At 45.4% G+C, this 21,532-nt stretch overlaps 1 protein-coding gene across 1 annotated transcript in view; it reads left to right on the forward strand.

The window, feature by feature from the left end:
* The window catches only part of LOC138510497 (zinc finger protein ZFP2-like), a 303,907-nt gene that overhangs the window by 153,150 nt on the left and 129,225 nt on the right, over positions 1-21,532 (forward strand). The window contains exon 5 of the mRNA XM_069626192.1: positions 10,394-10,504. Coding sequence (XP_069482293.1) covers positions 10,394-10,504 — 111 coding nt within the window. The remainder of the gene's footprint in view (positions 1-10,393; positions 10,505-21,532) is intronic.

The following is a 21,532-nucleotide window of genomic DNA, read 5'->3' on the forward strand; positions in this document are numbered from 1 at the left end:
GGCAGAGGGAGATCCAAGGGGCGAAGAGTAATCGCCCAAGGTGTAAGATTACCAAAGGAACTTTTGTTTATTTGTTGTTTTGATCCAACAGGCTTTCTAATGCAAGAGACTTGGTAGTAAAGAGACTTAGCCCCTGCAAGTCCTGGTATCATTGAACTTGAATTGTGAACCTCGTGCTGGAGAGGCCCAGGAGTGTGCTATGCTCAGAAGTCCCGTTTTATCCTGTGCTAAAAATGTGGGGAAGGGAGATCCAGCCATACCATCCTGACTTATCATTTTGTGAACACTTCTTTCTTTTCTGGTGAACATTATCCCACACTCTTTTTGTAAACGTAGTGGTAAGAATTGGCGATATTTATTTTTTAGTATAGGCCCTTTTTATTTGACAAGACGCCACTAGGACTGCCTTATTATTATTTGATGGTCGTAGCTTGCTTCCATTTTAGATTTAGGTTTAGATTAGGTGTTTATCTCACCCATTATAATGTTCAATAAAAACCCTTGAACTGTGTCTGTCTTTACTGTCGCTACCATGAGTTCCTTACATATGGTGTCAGCAGTGGGATGTGACTCAATTCAAACAAATTGGGGAAAACTACAATTCCAAAAACGTAGTCATCAAGCTTCAAGCCCTTCTGTTGTCATAATAGAATCAGTTTCGATATTTGTAGCAGTAGAGAAGCTGTCATTCCCCCTGAGATAAGAGGAATGATTCCTTTTAGTTTTGATACCCGCTCCAGGGTGTTACATCAGACCAGCCAAAAAATCTGGCCTAGCATGGAACTTCGGTATAGATGTTTAGCAGGTGTCATCGACCCAAACTTCAGAGGGGACGTAAAGGTTTTCTTACAGAATCATGGCGAAATCCCATTTGAAGTACATCATGGGGACCAATTTTCTCAAGGAATTTTGGAAAAGGCACTATTCCCTCAGTTTAAACAGAGCGAACCTGACCAAACAGACAGAGGTGCATTGGGCTTTGGAGAAGCTGATAAACCTTCTAACATCGAAGAAACTAAGGGAGAGGAACCCACCATCTATCCCGAACTGGCCTTCGCCCAGCGAAACGACCTCGCTCTCGCTGAAGCCTTTCTACAGGCTATTCTGGAAGGGGAATATATAGGAAAAGGAAGCCCTTTTTTCTTCTTAAAGCAGGGATTGTTGTATAGGAGAGAAACATCGACCAAAGGGTTAATAAAAACACAGTTTGTGATCCCCAGGACCCACCGAAAGGTTGTACTGGAGAACGCACATTCCCACCTTACCGGGGATCACTTAGGACAATCCAAAACCCAAGCACACATCAGTGGGAAATTTTACTGGCCAGGTATCCACGCCAATACAAAGACCTTTCTCCAGACGTGCGAAATACATAAAAAAACTAGCACACACATCCCATTGCCTGTCCCTTTGACTCCTTTACCCATCATAGACGTCCCCTTTTCAAGAATCGGAATAGACATTATTGGACCTCTAGAAACATCCAGATTAGGCAACAAATACGTCCTTTTGATTGTTCATTATGCCACTAGATAACTTCTGTGTACCATCCCCAAACCAATGGTTTGATAGTAAGATTCAACAAGACCCTAAAATTAATCTTGCTCAAATTGGTAGACAAGTACGGGAAAGACTGCGACCGAATGATCCAGTTGGCACTGTTTGTAATGATGAAAACCCACAGGCCTCTACATGATTTTACCCTTTTGAGCAGCTTTATGGCACAGAGCCCAGAGATGTCCTGGACATGCTCCAGGAAACCTGGGAAGAACGAGAAGAGGCACCCATTCCCATCTCGCAAACTGCTACCCGAATGCGAGAACATATGAGACTTGTTCGAGATCTAGTCAGTACTCATATGGAAAAGGCCCAGAGCCAACAAAAATCTAACTACGACAAGAAAGAATGCTTGAGATCGTTTTCTATATGACAAAAAGTATTGATCCTATTACCCACCTCAGAAAACAAGCTTGTTTCTAAGTGGCATGGACCCTATGAAATAATAGAACAAACAGAAACCTCCACTTATAAAGTAGCCCAACAGGACAGAAAACAAAAGGTCAATTTATACCACAAAAAACGCTTGAAGGAGTGAAAAGAGAACCCATCAGCCACCCGTGCCAAAGTACTATCTTGTTTGGTTCCGGAAGATATAGACAACGTTGAACTAATTCCTCCTGTGTTGTCTACTCAAAAACAAGAAGATCTAAAGGAATTAATTACATTCTTCCCTTATGTATTTTCAGACAAACCGGGAAGAATTAAAGGCACTTACCATTATATTAGAATACCCAAGATAAAAGTGGTACATTTAAAACCGTACAAACTCCCAGAAGCCCGTAAACAGATAGTGGTCAAGGAAGTAAACAAAATCCTGCAAACTAATATTATCGAGCCCTCTTCCAGCCCATGGTCCTCCCCTATCGTGTCAGTCAATAAACCTGACCGTTCCTGGAGGTTCTGTATAGACTTCTGTAAATTTAATGTGATATCCAACTTCAATGCCTGTCCCATGCCACGTATCGATGATCTAATTGATAAACTTGGAGTAGCCACCTTTCTATCTACCCTAGACTTAACAAAAGGGTACTGGCAGGTACCAGCATATGGGCCAGATAAAGAAAAGACAGCATTTTCAACACTCTTAGGACTGTTTGAATTCAAAGTCCTCCCTTTTGGCTTACACGGCGCACAAGCCACTTTCCAATGTCTATTGGATAAAATCTTAGGTCCCTATTCCGACTTCTGTTGATCTTATATTGACAATATCGTCATTTACAGTAAAACCTGGGAAGACCACGTTTCCACCTACATACTGTTATGAGAGTCCTCAGATAGGCCAACCTAACTGCTAATCCGTCTAAATGCAGACTGGCCTAGTCAGCCGTAAAATACCTTGGGTTTTTTGTAGGGAACGGAAATCTAGTTCCACAACATGAGAAAGTGAGAGCCGTCCTAGATACACCTACACCCAAGACAAGGATCTTAGCGCCTTTCTAGGGTTAATAGGATATTACCGTAGGTTTAGCCCACGTTTTTCAGACAAAATAGCTAAGCTACCAGATAAACTTAAGAACGCTGAACCCCAGAAACTTCATTGGTCTGAAGAGGATGATATATGTTATAACACCTTAAAGCAAACTATGTGCCAGAACCCAATCCTGAAGGTAGTAGACTTCTCCAAAGACTTTATATTGCAGACAGATGCCTCCCTTATCGGTTTACGAGCAGTCCTATCTCAAGTTTGCGACGGATTACAACATCCTATCTTGTTTACAAGCCACAAGCTCTTCCCACGTGAAAATAATTACTGCATGCTGGAATTGGATGCCCTGGCCATCAAGTGGTGACTATCCACCTTAGATACTATCTTTTATGAAGAAAGTTTGCATTAATCAGTGCCAATTCTCCCCTAGTTTCGATTAGCCAACGCAACAAATCAAACCCACGTGTCAAGCAATGGTTTCTAGACCTGCAGCCCTACTGCTTCACGGTGGAATACCGGAACGGTAAAGACCAGGGGAATGTCGATTTCCTGTCGCGGTTCCCCTGTGAAGCAGATGCGGCTACATCGCATGGAGGAAGGGTATGTGAAAAACCTGAAGGTGTCTCACCCGCTGGTCACTGGAGTAGCCAGGACACGGCCATTGCTATTGGATCCAGTTCCTGGGGATGGACCAGTGGAGGAGGATCACCTGGATGAGGGGTCTTCGGGGGGGGATGTGGGACACCGACAATTGAGACGCGGTACCCCCTTCCTTGTAACACCTTTTCCCCATCCTACTCTGTAGGATAATTAGAAGCTCTACCCCCTACCCTTTTCCGACACAAACATTTTCTTACACCGTAACAGACAACGGACTAACTCCAGAGCCGTTTACCTGACATGTCCCAACACACGGGTCAGGCAGTTGACAATAGCCACACACACCTGACGGCTCTTTACCTTCCCCACAGGGATAAAAGGCAGAACACCAGAGCACACTACGAGCAAGGCCGAATGCACTAGGAAACAGCTACACCGAACCGGCAGTTCAAACGGAGGAGAATGTTGGCGAGAACTAGTGGGACGATGAAGGGGGATCTGCCCTTGCCCTTTTCAACTCAGACTTGCCAAGCCTCAGAAAAAGGAATTACAAGACTGGGAAATACAGCTGACGTGTGGAGTGACCGATGTCAACGGTGCACAGGGGCCTCCCGCATTGTAACACAGGCGGGGAGGCACTCTGGCTACCGTGCTACCGTCCTTGACTCCAAAGGTAAGCCAAGCCAGCGGACTCAGCGCAATCGGTGAGTCGGAGGAAGCTGATAGCAAATTGAACTGTGTTGAATCTAAGGTTGCAAGTGGCAACATTAGATCAACGCAAGAACTTGAGAACAAAGAACTTGTGTGTGTTTGAACTTCTGAGAAAGCCCAGAGAAGGGCCAGCTGCAGAGTGGTCAGGCGCGACAGGAGTGTTCATTCGAAGGACTCTCGCTGGCCCCTTTTGTGTTGAACCTACAAGTACCAGAAGGCCTTAGGAAAAGGGCGGTGTGAGGTGTCAGAGTGCTCCTACAAGGGTCACATCAAATCCCTTGTACACTCGAAAGTCGCTGAACCATTGCCAAGCGAAAAATAAGACAAGTAAATCCTGTATCATCATAAAGCAAAGTGAGCTGTGAAATTAGCAAATGTGAACCCGGTTAAGGGATGCTTGCGAGTTGGGGTGAAGAGTAATACACCACTGAACATTGTGTTGACAAGCGTGAACCCGGTCGAGGGCTGTCCGCAGTGCGTAGTTGTTTAAAAGGACATTTAAGGCTCTTGAATATTGCGAGCTGCATTTTGCGAAAGGCTGCAGTGAACCCGACGGTGGGAGGCCCAAGTTGCAAGAAGGATCTGAACCCGACGGAGGGAGATCCAAGGGGCGAAGAGTAATCGCCCAAGGTGTAAGATTACCAAAGGAACTTTTGTTTGTTTGTTGTTTTGATCCAGCAGGCCTTCTAAGGCAAAAGACTTGGTAGTAAAGAGACTTTGCCACTGCAGGTCCTGATATCGTTGAACTTGAATTGTGAATCTCGTGCTGGAGAGGCCCAGGAGTGCGCTGTACTGAGAAGTCCTGCCTTATCCCGTGCTAAAAACGTGGGAAAGGGAGATCCAGCCATACCATCCTGAATTATCCTTTTCTGCTGATCATTATCCCACACTCTTTTTCTAAAAGTAGTGGTACGGATTAGCAATATTTATTTTTTAGTATAAGCCCTTTTTATTTGACAAGGCACCACTAGGACTGCCTTATTATTATTTGATGGTCGTAGCTTGCTCTCATTTTAGATTTAGTTTTAGATTAAGCGTTTATCTCACCCATTATGAAATTCAATAAAAACACCCTTGAACTGTTACTTGTGTCCGTCTTTACTTTTGCCACCATGAGTTCCTTACAGGGCCGATCGACCAGTTGCTTCGGTATGCAAAGAATGCCTCAGGGTTCCAGGGTCTAAAACTGGGAAAGAAGATGGCACAATACCTTTTGCCCAACAAGGACCCGACACTCCAGAGGGTACAGAGGGAGAGGCAACTATAGACAACAGAGTGCCTCAGGCAGTAAGTGCACAGAGCGGAGACCTGCCCACAGTAGGGGGCAGGACAAAATTGTTTCTAAACAAATCGCAAGAATTATCGAGCGATTCCTGGGTGCTACAAGCAGTGACAAGTTTATGCCTAGAATTCATAGGCACGCCCGCGCAGACAGCAGAGCCCCAGCCGATTCACATGGGACAAGAGGAAATTCGTTTATTGCAAGCATAGTTGCGCAGTCTAGTGAGCAAGGGAGAGATAGAGTGCAGTACGCTAAAGGAGCCAGGTTTTTTTTTTTAAGGAGTTCAACGGACGGCTGATTTAGAGACATTTGACGATGGAGTGGTTTCACCTCCTTCGAGATCTCCTCCAACAGGAAGATTCGTTGGCAAGGTTGTATCTGAAGGATTCCTACTTTACCGTTCTGATTGCGACGGAGCTCCAGAAGTTCCTTTGTTTCCTTTGGAACAGAGAGAGTTGGCAATTCAGGTGCCTACCATTCGGATTGGCCTCAGCGTTTACGAAAGTAATGAGGAGGGATCAGAATTACCTGGATGATAGTCACATCCTAGCACAGGACAGCGCTGCGCTTCAGGAACATGTGCACTAAATTTGCACTCTGATCACCTCCCGCGGGTTTCTGATCAATCAAGAGAAATTCGAGCTAAAACACAGGCAAAGGATGGAGTTCTTAGGGTTTGTGACAGACACCAAGAAGGCAGCCCTTGAGCTGCCCGCGCAAAAGCTGAAGGCCATCATGAAAGAGCTGAGGACAGTGATCAGGTAGAAGAATATTTCACTTCTCAATCTGACCAGAGTAGTGGGTATTCTGGCAGCATCAATTCAGGCTATCTCTCCCGGTCTGTTGCATTACTGTGCCTTACAAAGGTTAAAGATCAGGCACCTACCTAGGGTATTGGATACCACCAGTCAGTCCCATTGGACGAGGATGTGCGGTCAGATCTAGAGTGGTGGTTGCAGAATATGGAAGTGTGGAAGGGCCGGGCTATTTTCAGCAACGGTCCAGAGCTAGTAATACAATTGGATGCGAGCAGGGCCGTTTGGGGCACCAGGTGCGGAAACCTACAGACAGGAGACAAGTGGTCCGAAGACTCGAACCTTCGCAGCTCGAACCTTTGCCCAGGACAAAGTATATTGCTGCATTCTGCTTAAGATCTACAACATCTCAGCGGACCAGTACATAAACTGGATGGGAGGTAAGAAGTCCAAAATGTTGGCTGAGTTAGTGAAGGACTTTAGGCATCATTGCCTGGAGAGAAACATAGTAGTGACGGCAGAGTATCTGCCGGGAGAGCAAAACGTGGTGGCGGACTGGAGCTCACGCTACCTCGTAGACTCCAGCAACTGGAAGATACATCCAGTAGTCTTTATAAAGCTGCAGGAGAAGTGGGGTCCGTTCGACATTGATCTCTTTGCATCCAGTTTGAATGCTCAGACTCCCAAGTACTTCAGTTGGACAATGGATCTAGGAGCTCTGGGAACAGACGCTTTTCTCCACAGTTGGACAGAGGCAGTCCATTATGCCTTTCCCCCGTTCATCATGTTGACGAGGTTATTAGCGAGGGTTCGGAGTGAAGAGGCAGAGGTAGTTGTGGTAGTGCTGTTGTGGAAATCCCAGGTGTGGTTTCCAGTAATGATGGAACTTTACTCCGAATTTCTGAGGATGATTCCGTTTAGGTGGGACCTTCTGCGGAACCCAGCTGGACAGATACGCCCGCCAATCGACGCGGGGAGCCTGCAGCTATTCGCGTGCAGGGTTTCAGGAAGAGATGAGAACTGCCAGGAATTTCGCAGCTCGCTGCTGAATTCATCAGGGACTCATGGGTCCCCTCCACACTTCGGAGCTATGGCGCCGCAGGGGACAAATGGGAGAACTGTTGCAGCCAACAAGGTGTTCATCCTGTTTCAGCACCTGTAGCACAGGTCCTCAATGTAATGGCTGACCGGTCACAGGTCGGGTGAGCCTTCAGGACGCTCAGAGTTTATAGGTCAGCAATATCAGCCGGACACGAGAAGCTGAACGGAAAGCCAATAGGGGAACACCCTGTGGTGGTATGGCTTCGGAGAGGTGTGAAGTTGCATAAGCCTCCAGTGCATAGATACAAAGATGTCTGTCATTTCACCAAATCTGCTTCACCTAAAGCTGAAATCTTTGAATTTTCTTTTCTTCAAATGTTTGTATTATTATGCGGGGGTGACCCCGCCTCCCCCACTTCCCCCTACCTTATCCTATCCCCTGACCCCACCACGTCTGTGTTTTCAAATGTACCTACTTGCCTTCCGAATTCGAAGACATTTTTTTGGAAGATTTCTGATTTGGTGAATTTGGATTCGGTGAAATCTACGGTATTATAGATACTCTGTTTTATGGGATGTCAAAGACGTTTTTAGATTATTTCTTGGTATACCAGACAACAGTTGGCAGTTAATGTCAAGACTATGGGGGAAGTTAGCAATGTTGCTCTGCCTAATGGCCTGTAGGAGGGTATCAGATGTGAGAGCACTGGAGCTAGACAGAAAAATGTTCTATCCAGAAGGAGTAGCGTTCAGTATACCTAAACGTACAAAGAGCACTTCCAAAGTGATCTCTTATCCTTATTTCCCATATAACCCCAAGCTTTGTGTGGCGCAGTGCATTAAAGATTATGAGGCAGCAACGGCAGGTGTTAGAGCTCGAGGAGTGACCCAGTTGCTCATAGCACATAGAAAACTCTATCACGCGGCGGCCTACGCCACGCTTGCCAGGAGGGTTAGGCAAGTCATGCAATTGGCTAGTATAGATTTGAGTGTGTTTGGCACGCATTCAGCTAGAGGCTCTATGGCATCCAGAGCGTTTGCAGCCGCAGTCTCTTTGCAGGATATTATGAAGTCGGCTGATTGGTCGTCTGATACTACGTTTAAGACCTTTTATTTTAAGCCAGTGTCTGAGATTGCAGCAACAGTGATAAATAGCTTTGAACGAGCATAATGCTCGCCTCAGGTCTTGACATAGAATGAAGATTACCCAAGCCTACAGCTGCGGGGAGTCTTGATTCTATTTAAGACACAGAGGCATGCATTATTCCCACACTGGATACTCTGGGGTGGCGTAAATGTTTGTTAATTAGACATGTTATCGTGTTCTGTGCAAATGTCAGCGTCTCCCCACCCTGATGGTGTGTTTTTCTTCTTGCCTCGTAGTGGATGACCAAAAGACTGCGTGAGCCTTCCAGCCGGGCCGGATGACTGGTGTCTAGGTTTCGTTTGCAGGCCAGCATGGTGCAGAGTTGCTGGTGTTAACAGAGCTGTTGCTCGATTCAGAATGCGCCGGACATGTTTTGTTTTGGACACTTGGTTTTTCTCAAGAGGCGGTCGATCGTTCACTGCCAAAAGAAAGAGGTAGGGACCCAGCAGGATGTGGTTCATAAGTGGTCCTGATCCATGATTGGTGGATGCTGGAGCACATAGGACTACAGGAAGCAAAGGACTTGTGGAGATTTGTTGTCCTTTGAACGTTTATTTTGTTTGAAAAAAAGTGTAAAGTTTTGAAAAGCTGTTGAGGAGCAGAATTAAAGAAAGTAAAGTATAATTCTCGCCTCTGTGTCTTTAATGGAATCAAGACTCCCCAGATCTGTAAGCCTGGGTAATCGTCATTACTTCTTCACTCAGACAGTAGTATGATTAAAATCCTATGGATATTGGAAGGTAGGAGAAATTTAGCCCACTCACTTTTGAGTTTGAAACTTATTGCTGTTAAGTGTCACTCAATCCACATTATGTTTTACATCATGAGCTGAAAATCCAGTTAAATTAGACTGTGTTAGTGGTGATTGACCCCTGCTATAACCCAAGGAGCTTCCATTATTCACCACAGTCTGGAGCACATCTCCCATGTTATGTCTTGTTGTCTGGCACTTGATGAATTACTCCGCCCCCACCCTTTGTCTGATTGGGCTTATACCAGAAAAGCATCTAAAATAGCCATCCTCTCAAAGGTTCAGCCACTTGGAGCCCTATAAAGGTTATTCGAACTATGCCAATGCCAACAACAGTGTTCTGTGCATGCTAAACCATAGTTATAATGCTTTTTCTTCACAGACCTCAATAAGAAGAATTGCACATGTTTGTAACAACCTTCTGATGATGATGGTGCTACCGATGACCCAACTCGCCTTCTATTTTCCTGTTCCTTTTAATCTTTAATGAAAGCATGTGGCCTACATTTCCCAGCTGGCAGTTGACAGCGAGGAACACCTTGGGAATCAAACATGTTTCTATGATTAAACCAGGATGCAGATGTGTGATACTTTGGTGCTTAGCAACACGCTCTGGAGACATTTAGCATTTTTCTGTGCATCGGACACCCATTGCTTCTCTCGGTGAGGGGGCATTGGACTCCTTTAATTGAATGGTGCTTTCGTTTTAATGATAGCATATAAAATAAATATTTTTGTGAGTTTTTTCAAAGACATATTTTATTAGAAAGATATACAGGTCCTTATTGAGTGACAGAAGTATTTCTGCTGGGTATTCATGGCCATAACAATCAAAGACAGCATGTTTTTGTTGTCCAGCAAAACATCTTTATATTTTACTATATTTTACTTTTTATCAAGAAACATAATAGACTGGTGAAGCAAGGGTGGGGTGCAGGGATTGCAGGACACACTCTAGAGGGCCTAATCTCCTGTTGTGATATCCACGGTCTGCCCCCTTTTGAAAATTATTTGGCATATATATATATGTGACTTAGTGTAAAAATATAACAAAATTAAAGTTGCTGCATTTGCCTGCATCAGTCATCATTTAATCGTACCTGATGTTCTTCTGCTATAGGAAAAGGGACCAAGGAACAGATAATTTCGCTATGCATTAAAGAAGAGAGTGGAGCCCTGTCTAGAGTCCTTAAGGGCTCACCGAGATGCAAGAGCACCAGTAGTCCCAAAGGTAAGCAAAGCATACATTTCCAATTCAGATCACATACATCTGATATCACAGCCCTCCACCCTCACCACTACTAACTTCAAATTGCCTCACTATCATGATCATCATTTCTGAAGTCATGTCTTACTTGTGTTTATGTAATCCACTGTTGTTTTACGTTGAGGCCAAGTAGATCTCTGGCTTTTCCCCCCTCCCTTCCATGGATAGAAATAAAAATTCAATCGCAAGAACTAAAAGCAGCTCCATAGCCCATCACCCAATAAGCAGGCGCTACCACTGAGGACCTGGAGCTGGTACATAGCGGGCCAAACTGTTTTTTTCTTTTTTTTTTTAGCGGGCCAAACTACAACATATTGTCAATTGTATATCACCCATTCTGCTTCAAATGTCTTCCTGGTATGTCCTAAATCTCAATTCTGTATCTGAAAAGTATTGTTTGTGATGCAATTTGTATGCTGCTAGTTAATTATTTTTTGTATACATATTTTTTACAACAGATACAAAGAGACAAGAATCCGAAAACCTAAAGCATGGTATCAATTCATCTCTTTTAGAGACTGTGTAACATCTGTGCATTGACATTGTTTCCAATATTGTCTCACTGATGTAACCTTGAAAATAATTTAGGTTACCCATCCTTGGTAGTATTAGTGAGTTCTAATTCTATCAAGGGCATAGACATGAGTTTTATGCTTCACTTTCTTTTCTTTTACACTTTCAGCAGCAAACACAAGTTGACACCAAACTTCATGTTCAGTAAATGGTGTAAAATGTTGTAGTTTTCCTTGCAGTGACATTGCTGTAACATTTTAACTTGAGGAGTCATAGTCTAGGCCAGAGGCACTAGACCCTATGTCCTTATATCTTCTCTTAGACTCCTCATCTATCTTTGTCTCGACCAGTCACTATGAGATACCAAACATTAGTAAACTCCTGCACTCCATCCTCGAACCATAGCCCAACACAGTGCATGAGGCAAAACACATTGGAACGAGTCCCAAGACAACCTGCAGGCCATCACACTGGCTGGCGACCAAGGCAAGCCCTGTTGTCACATCTGAGCACCCAAGGAGAAATGGCCCCAATAACTTGTCGAGAGGAGCTAATGTGTACGCAAAACAAATCGCGATGAATCATTTCACAGAGCAAAGCATGCATGTTAGCTCACTGTTTTAATAGAATTTGTTTTGCCTTCTTGCTCTCCCTCGTTCCCAATTATTTGGAATGGTGTGCATCTGCAGGCGGGGCAGAAGAGCTGGCTTCAAAGACATGCATCCACTTGAAGAAAGTTAGTTACATAACGCTGACTCGTTCATGCATGCTGGGCAATGGCCGCGCTTACTCTACCCACATCATCAACCACAACTCTCCAGTTGCTGCTTATCCACCCACTAGGTGTGTGGGGATTTGTTGCTGCTCTGTGGTGCCTCCTTTTTTTCAGCATTTATTTTCCCTTGCCACTACCCTCTGTTGAGGTTTCCTCCCAATCTAATTCTAAATGGGGTTTGACTACATATTTAAATTCCTTCCACAGCATTGCCTCCCTCCTGTTATATGCCTTTCTAGACAGGGTTTAAGAAGTGCATTGAGTGCTGGGGATATTGCTTGGTGGACAATCCTCTTCATGCGTATGTCTGGCGCCTTGGGAATTTCTCATCTGCTGAGTATTTATACTAGTGGCATAGTACACAATACCCTGGGGAACAGACTCCTCTGTCTATCCCAGGCATGTTCACTGGAGTCGTCAATGGGTACATGGTTGAAGTTTGCACCTGTAGGTTCAGGGCTTTCAGGTACCACTTCAAGGGTCATCCCTCCGTACCGCCTGTTTTGCTAGTACTAATCGACAGGAATACCAAGTACCCCCTGGTGGGAAATCATCAGTACTCTCTTGTGGGAAAGTCGGATTAGCATAAAAGAAAGGGCCACACACCACTGCCTTCTCTTCCAAATGGGTCTGAACCTGACATTACTTTACATCTGGTTCAGTAACACTGGGCATCCTCTTTAGAGGAATGGGAAGATGCGACACTCCAGTTAGTTTGTAGAATTCTTCTTCTGTATTTCGAATTTTCATTCCAATCCAGAGCCTGTTTCTCAGCTATCTCTTCCTCCTTCCCTGTTCTTGACTAATTTACGTGTTCTGAGACCTGTAGCCTTTAGCATTTGCAACCAGAGAATGGATCCATCTGCTCCGCTGAAAATACCTCTTAACGCAAGAACCAACTCAAAAAAATGTTACCGTAATTCTATTGGTTCCTAAAATGAAGAATGGGTGTCTCCACTGGCAGACAGGGTGCCTTCTATGCATCCCAAGGAGGCTTCCACCAATGCTTCACTGGTAGAATCACTCCCAAAGAAGCATAGGGTCATGAAAGGTACCAAAGATACAGACTCGTCCTTCAAATGGATTGTGTCCTCCCACGTATTCCTCATTTTAGATATATTGTATCTTCAGGATACCAATGGCCTGGAAAGCGGCAGAGAGTTCTAGGGCTGAGGCCTGGTGGGCAGACCTCCATAGATCGTTACTGGTGGAAACTGCGGTATGGCACAGAGCCATCAGGAGAGGAATGCACGAGGGCAGTGCGGGGGTGGAGGCTTGGTACACAATTATACAAGGCATGTTCGTCCCTGAAGAGGACGCACCTTACGGGGAGGCTAAAGCCATATAGGGAGCATATAGTGGGACTGCACCTTCGGCCATAAGACCTCATGTTGCGCATGAGAGGGCTGCAGGTGGCAAGGAGCAGCCGAACTGAATAGGAGGAGTGAAACATGACCAGGAAGAATAATGCTTAAAATGTCTGCATATAACATATGCCCACAGAACTGTAACAATACAATTGAACCTGCCTGTGCAATGTCATAACTGTACCTGCCTTCTTGTTTGTTTGTTGTTGGTTAAAACACAATTAAAAACATTAAAACCATTTTTTTTAAAACTACTATAAACAGGGCCTTGGTAAAAAGCTGGAGGGTTGCATTTCGGCCAAATGGAATGCACGTTAATTGATAATATGGAAGTCTGCATTCTGCAGATGTAGCAAAACCATTCAATCCCCTTTTCAAGCGATCCGAGAATCTGGGGCAAGGTCAACCAGTGGACACATTCTGAAAGGAGTAGCTGGTGTAGACAGTAAAGACGGAGTACCAGTCTTCTGTTCTATTTGGTAATAACATATCAGGAGTAAGACCATAGACGTCACTGAGAGACAGTTTCTGGCCCTTGGGTAGGGAGGCAGGATGGGTTACAGAGAGAGTGAGGGAATATCCATTCTCTGGAACAGAAATGACCCATTAGTCATTAGTCATGAGTTTCCATTGTTTCCCAAATTTCGTAAGTCTTCATGCAACCTGGGATGCAGGACCTTTGATTTTGAAGGAAAATGTTGAACGCATCCCCTGGTAATGTCAGAACATGTTTGCCTCTTGTGAGGAAGACGTCACAGTAGAAGTTGCTACAGATTTAGATTTGGGCCAGTAAACCCTCTTCTTAAAGCTGTAGTGGTCAGGCTTTCTACTGGCACCCAAATGCTGCCTTTGTTTTAAAGAATTGCTGCTAATGCAATTGGAAAGCCTCTTTTGCCGGTTATAAAAAGATGGAGCAACACGATTTAGAAGCTACAACACTAGCGTTACACATTTCCAAACCTCATCCACGGAGGGGCAGAAAAAAGTCTTTCCATCAAATGACACATCTAGGACATTGTCCTGAATATCCTGGTTTAAGGATGCAGCTAGACGTTAGATGTGCCTATGCAAACAAACTGCATTATTAAGAGTTCCTGCTGCAGCGTCCATCATGACCTGCAATTGTTGCAGTGCTGTCTCTCTACCTTCTGAAATACAGATGGCATATCCATCAATCACATCTGAAGGAAGACATTCAGTAAAGCGCTCCAAACTCTGAGTCAAAGAGGTTAAAACCTGCCTGCACTGTGGCGTTATTTGTCTTAAAAGCAGCCCGGCATTTATAAATTACTTCTTGTCCTGAATTTCCCACAATTTGGTATCTTGGCCAAAACTCAAGACTTGGAAGGAGCGGATCCCTTCCCTTTTGCACACAATGAAGGCCTACCCCCCTTCCCCCCACCCCCACACTGGGCCCATTAAGTTGGCCATCATCACAAAAGGATCATGTTTGGGAGTCATGCACTTCTCGTTATGAGCCAAAGAGGCTGCTGGTTCAGAATGTGGTTAAGGCCATGCCGAAACAGATTGATCTACAATTGAAGTCTCCATTGACAGCAAAGGATGCTGAGGATGGATAGGATGTTTTCCAATGGTGCCATCTGTCTAAGGCTTTTCAGAAGGAAGCAGTTCTAAACCTTGCATGGCATTGGAAAGTACCTTGTGGACAATATTTATAGAAGAACAAGTTACTTACCAACTGTAATGTTCTTTCGATTGGATGTTCCTCGCACGTATTCCTCATCTTAGATATATACGTACCTTCAGCTTTGCTGCTTCGGAATTTTTTTTTCACCAAGGGGCGCTGTGCTCGAGGTCACAGTGTCGATGTCCCTCGAGGACTACCGTCGAGCGTCGATGTCATCCGCAGTATAAAGGGCTGGAGCCGCGCCCGTTGGCTTCAGTTCCATTTTTCCGACAAAGCTTTCGCTTCGTGTGTACGTAAACTGCGCTTCAGTTCGACAATGTCTTCATCAAATCCTTCTACCCCCAAAACTGGTTTTAAAAAGTGCCAGAAATGCGGGAAGAAAATGTCTATTACTGATCCCCATCGAATTTGCCTCTGGTGTTTGTGTCCGGACCATCAAGTTGACGAATGCGGTTCCTATCAAGCCATGACCAACAAAGCTCTCAAGGAACGAAGAGGTAAATTGGCAGTGAGGGAGGAATCCTCGAAGTCTGCTTCGAGAAAAACGAACGACTCTGTTGAGTCTAGTGGAAAATCTCGATGTAAATCAAAGAAATCTAGGTCGAGGAGTCAGTCTTGTAAAAGAAGGCGAAGAAGAGCCATCACCGATCTCCCTCATTTTCTTCGTCGTCGTCTGATACAGGGGTTATCCAATGCCCTTCTAAACACGATTCCCCTAGCAAATGGGAGGCTTTCAGAGCCTCGATGATGCAAATCTTTGGAAACGCGGCCCAGATCCCCTCAAAGAAATCGTGTGAAGGCCATGCCCCGGTTCACTCGAAAAGTGACAGATGGAGGTCAGAGACTAGATGCTGTAAATCCGGCGAAAAATCATTGAGTGTGCCGTCGAGAGAAACCTCTCCGACACCTCATAAAAAGACAAAGGCAGGCCTACTGATGCATAAATCGGAGGCAACAGCACACAAAATGGCGTCAGGTACCAAACCGCCATCGAAGTCGGTGTCGTTGGTCTCCTCAACGCATTTGTCGAAGACCTACTCGACCCCAGTGTCGAGGACAGCGTCGACAGTTTCCTCGACAGCGCTTACATCCAAAGCTCCTTCGACCATGTCGAAGCCTGCATCAACGACCTCGACGCCATCAACGTCTTTGTCAAGGTCAACGCTGATTCTGGCACCAATATCGACGCCTTTGTCGAAGCCAAGGTCTATACCTTCACAAGCCACGGGTAACATTTTTCACCCTGTGCCTAGACAAGACTTTTTCAAGTCTATGGCTTCTATTTATGAAGAACAATCTTCTAAATAGGATATTTCCCCTGCTGGGGTAAAATATGGTACAAGGGATGTTCCTGAGGAACTAATTGATCCTCACTCCAAAATGGCTGACCTCTATGAATGTCTGCAAACAGCTAGTAGTCTAGACACATCTCCTGAATTGGAGTTTGATTACCCCGACCCTGCTGACTATGCAGACTTGGGATATAGGAACCTTATGAATAGGGTGGTAGAATTCATGGGGTGGAATAGCAATTCCCCTGTTTATGAGCAAGGCGACATGACGGACATTCTCAGTGGGGGTCCTCAAAAGGATCCTGTCCTTCCTTTTCTCACTGCCCTTCAGAAAAAGGTTATGGCCGCATGCGAATTCCCAGATTCTGGGCCAGCGGTAAATAAAACATTTGCAGGGAAATACAGACCCTCTTCTTCTGACCCTGAATACTAAATTAAACATCCTACACCTGAGAGTTTAGTAGTCCAGGCAGCCACATCCACTAGACAATCGGCATACCCTTCAATTCCCCCAGATAGCGACGATAAAAGAATTGATGCCTGGTCTCGCAAGATATTCTCTTCGGGCAGTAGTGGCCTTAAAAGCAACAAATGTGACTTGCACCCTTGTAAGATTCACATACACCCTGTGGGATTGTATTTTCTGCAGCGGCTGAACATATTCCTGAGGACGAGGAGCGAGACGGCTTCCTTGCCGTGAAAGATGGAAAGGAGGCTATGGGGGAATGCCGTCAATCAGGACGGGACACTGCTGACAGCATCAGCAGGTCCATGGCATCTAGCACAGTGCTACACAGATTTGCGTGGCTGAGAAAGTCGGGTTTCGCACCGGATGTGCAAGCCAGACTTCTCAATATGCCATTTGACGGCTTGAGGTTGTTCGGCAGCAAAGCAGATGAAAGTTTGGAGAAGCTGCAGACCTCTAAGGCGGCGGCTAAGTCACTTAGCGCCTCCATACGACAACCTTAGGTATACACCTACTCAGGCTCATCTTCCTGGAAGGAAGGGTCGTCCCTTTCATTTTTATTCCTCATTTGGAAGAGGAAGAGTACAGGCCAGTCAAAGAGGACAAAGAAAATGTTCTCGTGGTGGACGAGGAAAGGGTGCTAGATCAGCGACTCTCAGTAAAGGTGGAATTCATGTCTACCCTTACCTGGACGATTGGTTAATCAGGACGCGTACACCGGAACAAGCCCAGGAACATCTGAACATGACCTGTCATTTCGTAGACAGACTGGGCTTCTCCCTCAATTACAAGAAGTCAAATATAATACCATTCCAAAGACTCCAATTCATTGGAGCAGTCCTGGATACTTCCTCAGACAATGCCTCGCCTCCCGAGGCGAGAGCTCATCACGTTCTGCAGATGGATACAAAGTTCCAGAATGCCCAGCATCTGCCGGCCTTCGATTTTCTAAGGTTGCTTGGTCTCATGGCATCCTGCATTTTTCTGGTGCCAGAGGCCACATTGAGAATGAGATCCCTTCAATGGGCCCTCAGGACTCAATGGTTCCAATTTTCAGGGGATATTTCAGATCTTTGCAAGTTCCGGCCAGAGTGGCTCAAGATCTTCTATGGTGGGCTTGCAAGGACAATATCCTCAAGGGAGAATCTTTTTGGCAACTATACCCGGAAATAACAGTAGTGACGGACGCCTCACTCACGGGGTGGGGAGCGCACACCAACAATCTGACAATCGTTGGTCTCCATCAGAGTCCAAACTACACATCAACCTTCTGGAGTTGAAGGCAATCAGACTAGCGCTGAAGGCCTTTCTGCCCTCTCTACAGGGAAAGAATGTCCTGATAATGACTGACAACACAGTGGCCATGTTCTACATCAACAAGAGAGGAGGCGTAGGGTCACTACCACTGTGCAGAGAGGCAATGCAGCTCTGGTTCTGGGCAATACAAGAAGGAATCTCTCTGTCGGCAGTTCACCTAGCCAGAGAGCTGAACACAGCGGTGGACGCTCTGAGCAGACAGAGCACAGTGTCCCACGAGTGGGAACTAGCTCAGGAAGTCCTTCAGGAGATCTTCACGCTTTGGGGAGCCCCTCAAGTGGATCTGTTCACGACTAGTGCCAACCGGAAGTGCAAACTGTACTGCTCTAGGGAATTTCCTCCAAGAGGAACTCTAGGGGACGAGTTCGTAGTGGACTGGGAATTTCCATTCCTATACGTGTTCCCTCCAGTCCCTGTGATTCCTCATGTAATCAGGAGGTTGAGAAAGTTCAGGAAAACCATGATCCTAATTGCCCCGGATTGGGCCAGGAGGACGTGGTACCTGGACCTTCTAGACCTGTCCATCTGCCCTTCAATACGTCTCCCACAAAGAGAGGATCTTCTCTCGCAAGAGGAAGGTCGGGTTCTCCATCCAGCGGTCAAGACAATCAGCCTTCACACATGGTTTCTGAGAGGCTGAGATATAAGCATTGGGACCTCCCGGATGACGTAATGGAGATTTTGCTTTCAGCCAGAAGGCCAGCAACAAAATCCTTGTACCGGTGTCGTTGGAACAGGTTCAGTAACTGGTGCAAGGACAAGAATGTGGATCACTTCCTATGTAATACACGCATGGTACTTTCTTTCCTTTTACACTTGGCGAATCTGGGGCTTCAGGTTGGCACTAAAAGGATACCTGGCAGCGCTGTCTATTTTTAATCGCTCCTCAGAAGAAGTGTCTTACTTCAAGATGCCTTTGATTGCCCAGTTCCTGAAAGGTCTCACTAATGTGTACCCTCCAGTCCTTTTTCAGGTACCAGTGTGGGATTTAAATTTAGTTTTAAAGTTCCTTACATGCATTCCTTTTGAGCCCTTGCACTCTTGTCCGCTAAGGCTCCTTATTTTAAAGACAATCCTTCTAGTGGCAATTACACCAGCCCGCAGGATGATTGAGTTGCAGGCTCTCGCTTGTAAGGATAAGGTTATTCTTAAAGTCAAACCCTCGTTTTTGCCTTACTCCCTCATCCAAATTCTATAATGCTTTGGGAGTGTATCTAAGATGAGGAATGCGTGGGAGGACACAATCCATTCGAAGAATAAGTTACTTACTAACTGTAACGTTCTTTCGATTGGATGTTCCTCCACGTATTCCTCATCGACTCTCCCAACCTACCCAGCCGTACAGTTTACGTCAATTGCACTCCGAATTCCTAGAGAGCTTAAGGTCCAAAGAACGCCTGGTCAGCTACTCAGCTGTGCACTGGCAGCCCTCGAGGGACATCGACACCACAACCTCGAGCACAGCGCACCTTGGTGAAAAAATTTCTGAAGCAGCAAAGCTGAAGATACATATATATCTAAGATGAGCAATACGTGGGAGGAACATCCAATCGAAAGAACGTTACAGTTGGTAAGTAACTTGTTCTTCTATAAATATTGTCCACAAGGTACTTTCCAATGCCATGCAAGGTTTGGAACAGCTTCCTTCTGAAAAGCCTTAGACAGATGGCACCATTGGAAAACATCCTATCCATCCTCAGCATCCTTTGCTGTCAATGGAGACTTCAATTGTAGATCAATCTGTTTCGGCATGGCCTTAACCACATTCTGAACCAGCAGCCTCTTTAGCTCATAACGAGAAGTGCATGACCCCCAAACATGATCCTTTTGTGATGATGGCCAACTTAATGGGCCCAGTGTGGGAGGGGGGTGGAGGTAGGCCTTCATTGTGTGCCAAAGGGAAGGGATCCGCTCCTTCCAAGTCTTCAGTTTTGGCCAAAATACCAAATTGTGGGAAATTCAGGGCAAGAAGTAATTTATAAATGCCGGGCTGCTTTTAAGACAAATAACGCCACAGTGCAGGCAGGTTTTAACCTCTTTGACTCGAGTTTGGAGCGCTTTACTGAATGTCTTCCTTCAGATGTGATTGATGGATATGCCATCTGTATTTCAGAAGGTAGAGAGACAGCACTGCAACAATTGCAGGTCATGATGGACGCTGCAGCAGGAACTCTTAATAATGCAGTTTGTTTGCAAAGGCACATCTAACGTCTAGCTGCGTCCTTAAACCAGGATATTCAGGACAATGTCCTAGATGTGTCATTTGATGGAAAGACTTTTTTCTGTCCCTCCGTGGATGAGGTTTGGAAATGTGTAACGCTAGTGTTGTAGCTTCTAAATCGTGTTGCTCCATCTTTTTATAACCGGCAAAAGAGGCTTTCCAATTGCAACAGCAGCAATTCTTTAAAACAAAGGCAACATTTGGGTGCCAGTAGAAAGCCTGACCACTACAGCTTTAAGAAGAGGGTTTACTGGCCCAAATCTAAATCTGTAGCAACTTCTACTGTGACGTCTTCCTCACAAGAGGCAAACATGTTCTGACATTACCAGGGGATGCGTTCAACATTTTCCTTCAAAATCAAAGGTCCTGCATCCCAGGTTGCATGAAGACTTACGAAATTTGGGAAACAATGGAAACTCATGACTAAAGACTAATGGGTCATTTCTGTTCCAGAGAATGGATATTCCCTCACTCTGTCTGTAACCCATCCTGCCTCCCTACCCAATGGCCAGAAACTGCCCTGGGACCTTTTGCGAGAAAAAGATGTTCTGAAAATGGGTGCAATAGAATTTGTCTCTCATTGACGTCTATGGTCTTACTCCTGATATGTTATTACCAAATAGAACAGAAGACTGGTACTCAGTCTTTACTGTCTACACCAGCTACTCCTTTCAGAATGTGTCCACTGGTTGACCTTGCCCCAGATTCTCGCATCCCTTGAAAAGGGGATTGAATGGTTTTGCTACATCTGCAGAATGCAGACTTCCATATTATTAATTAACGTGCATTCCATTTGGCTGAAATGCAACCCTCCAGCTTTTTACCAAGGCCCTGTTTATAGTAGTTTAAAAAAAATGGTTTGAATGTTTTTAATTGTGTTTAACCAACAACAAACAAACAAGAAGGCAGGTACAGTTATGACATTGCACAGGCAGGTTCAATTGTATCTTTACAGTTCTGTGGTCATATGTTAGATGCAGACATTTTAAGCATTATTCTTCCTGGTCACGTTTCACTCCTCCTATTCAGTTCGGCTGCTCCTTACCACCTGCAGCCCTCTCATGCGCAACATGAGGTCTTATGGCCGAAGGTGCAGTCCCACTATATGCTCCCTATATGGCTTTAGCCTCCCCGTAAGGTGCGTCCTCTTCGGGGACGAACATGCCTTGTATAAATGTGTACCAAACCTCCACCCCCGCACTGCCCTTGTGCCTTCCTCTCCTGATGGCTCTGTGCCATACTGCAGTTTCCACCAGTGACCATCTATGGAGGTCTGCCCACCAGGCCTCAGCCCTAGGACTCTCTGTCGCTTTCCAGGCAATTGGTATCCTGCGTGTCGCGAGTATGCAAATCAAATCTTTCATTTTGGCAGTATGCACGTTTTGCCCCCTGC

Source organism: Ambystoma mexicanum, chromosome 6p, assembly GCF_040938575.1.
Source record: "Ambystoma mexicanum isolate Mex_15411 chromosome 6p, UKY_AmexF1_1, whole genome shotgun sequence".
In the NCBI taxonomy this organism is placed as follows: Eukaryota; Metazoa; Chordata; class Amphibia; order Caudata; family Ambystomatidae; genus Ambystoma; species Ambystoma mexicanum.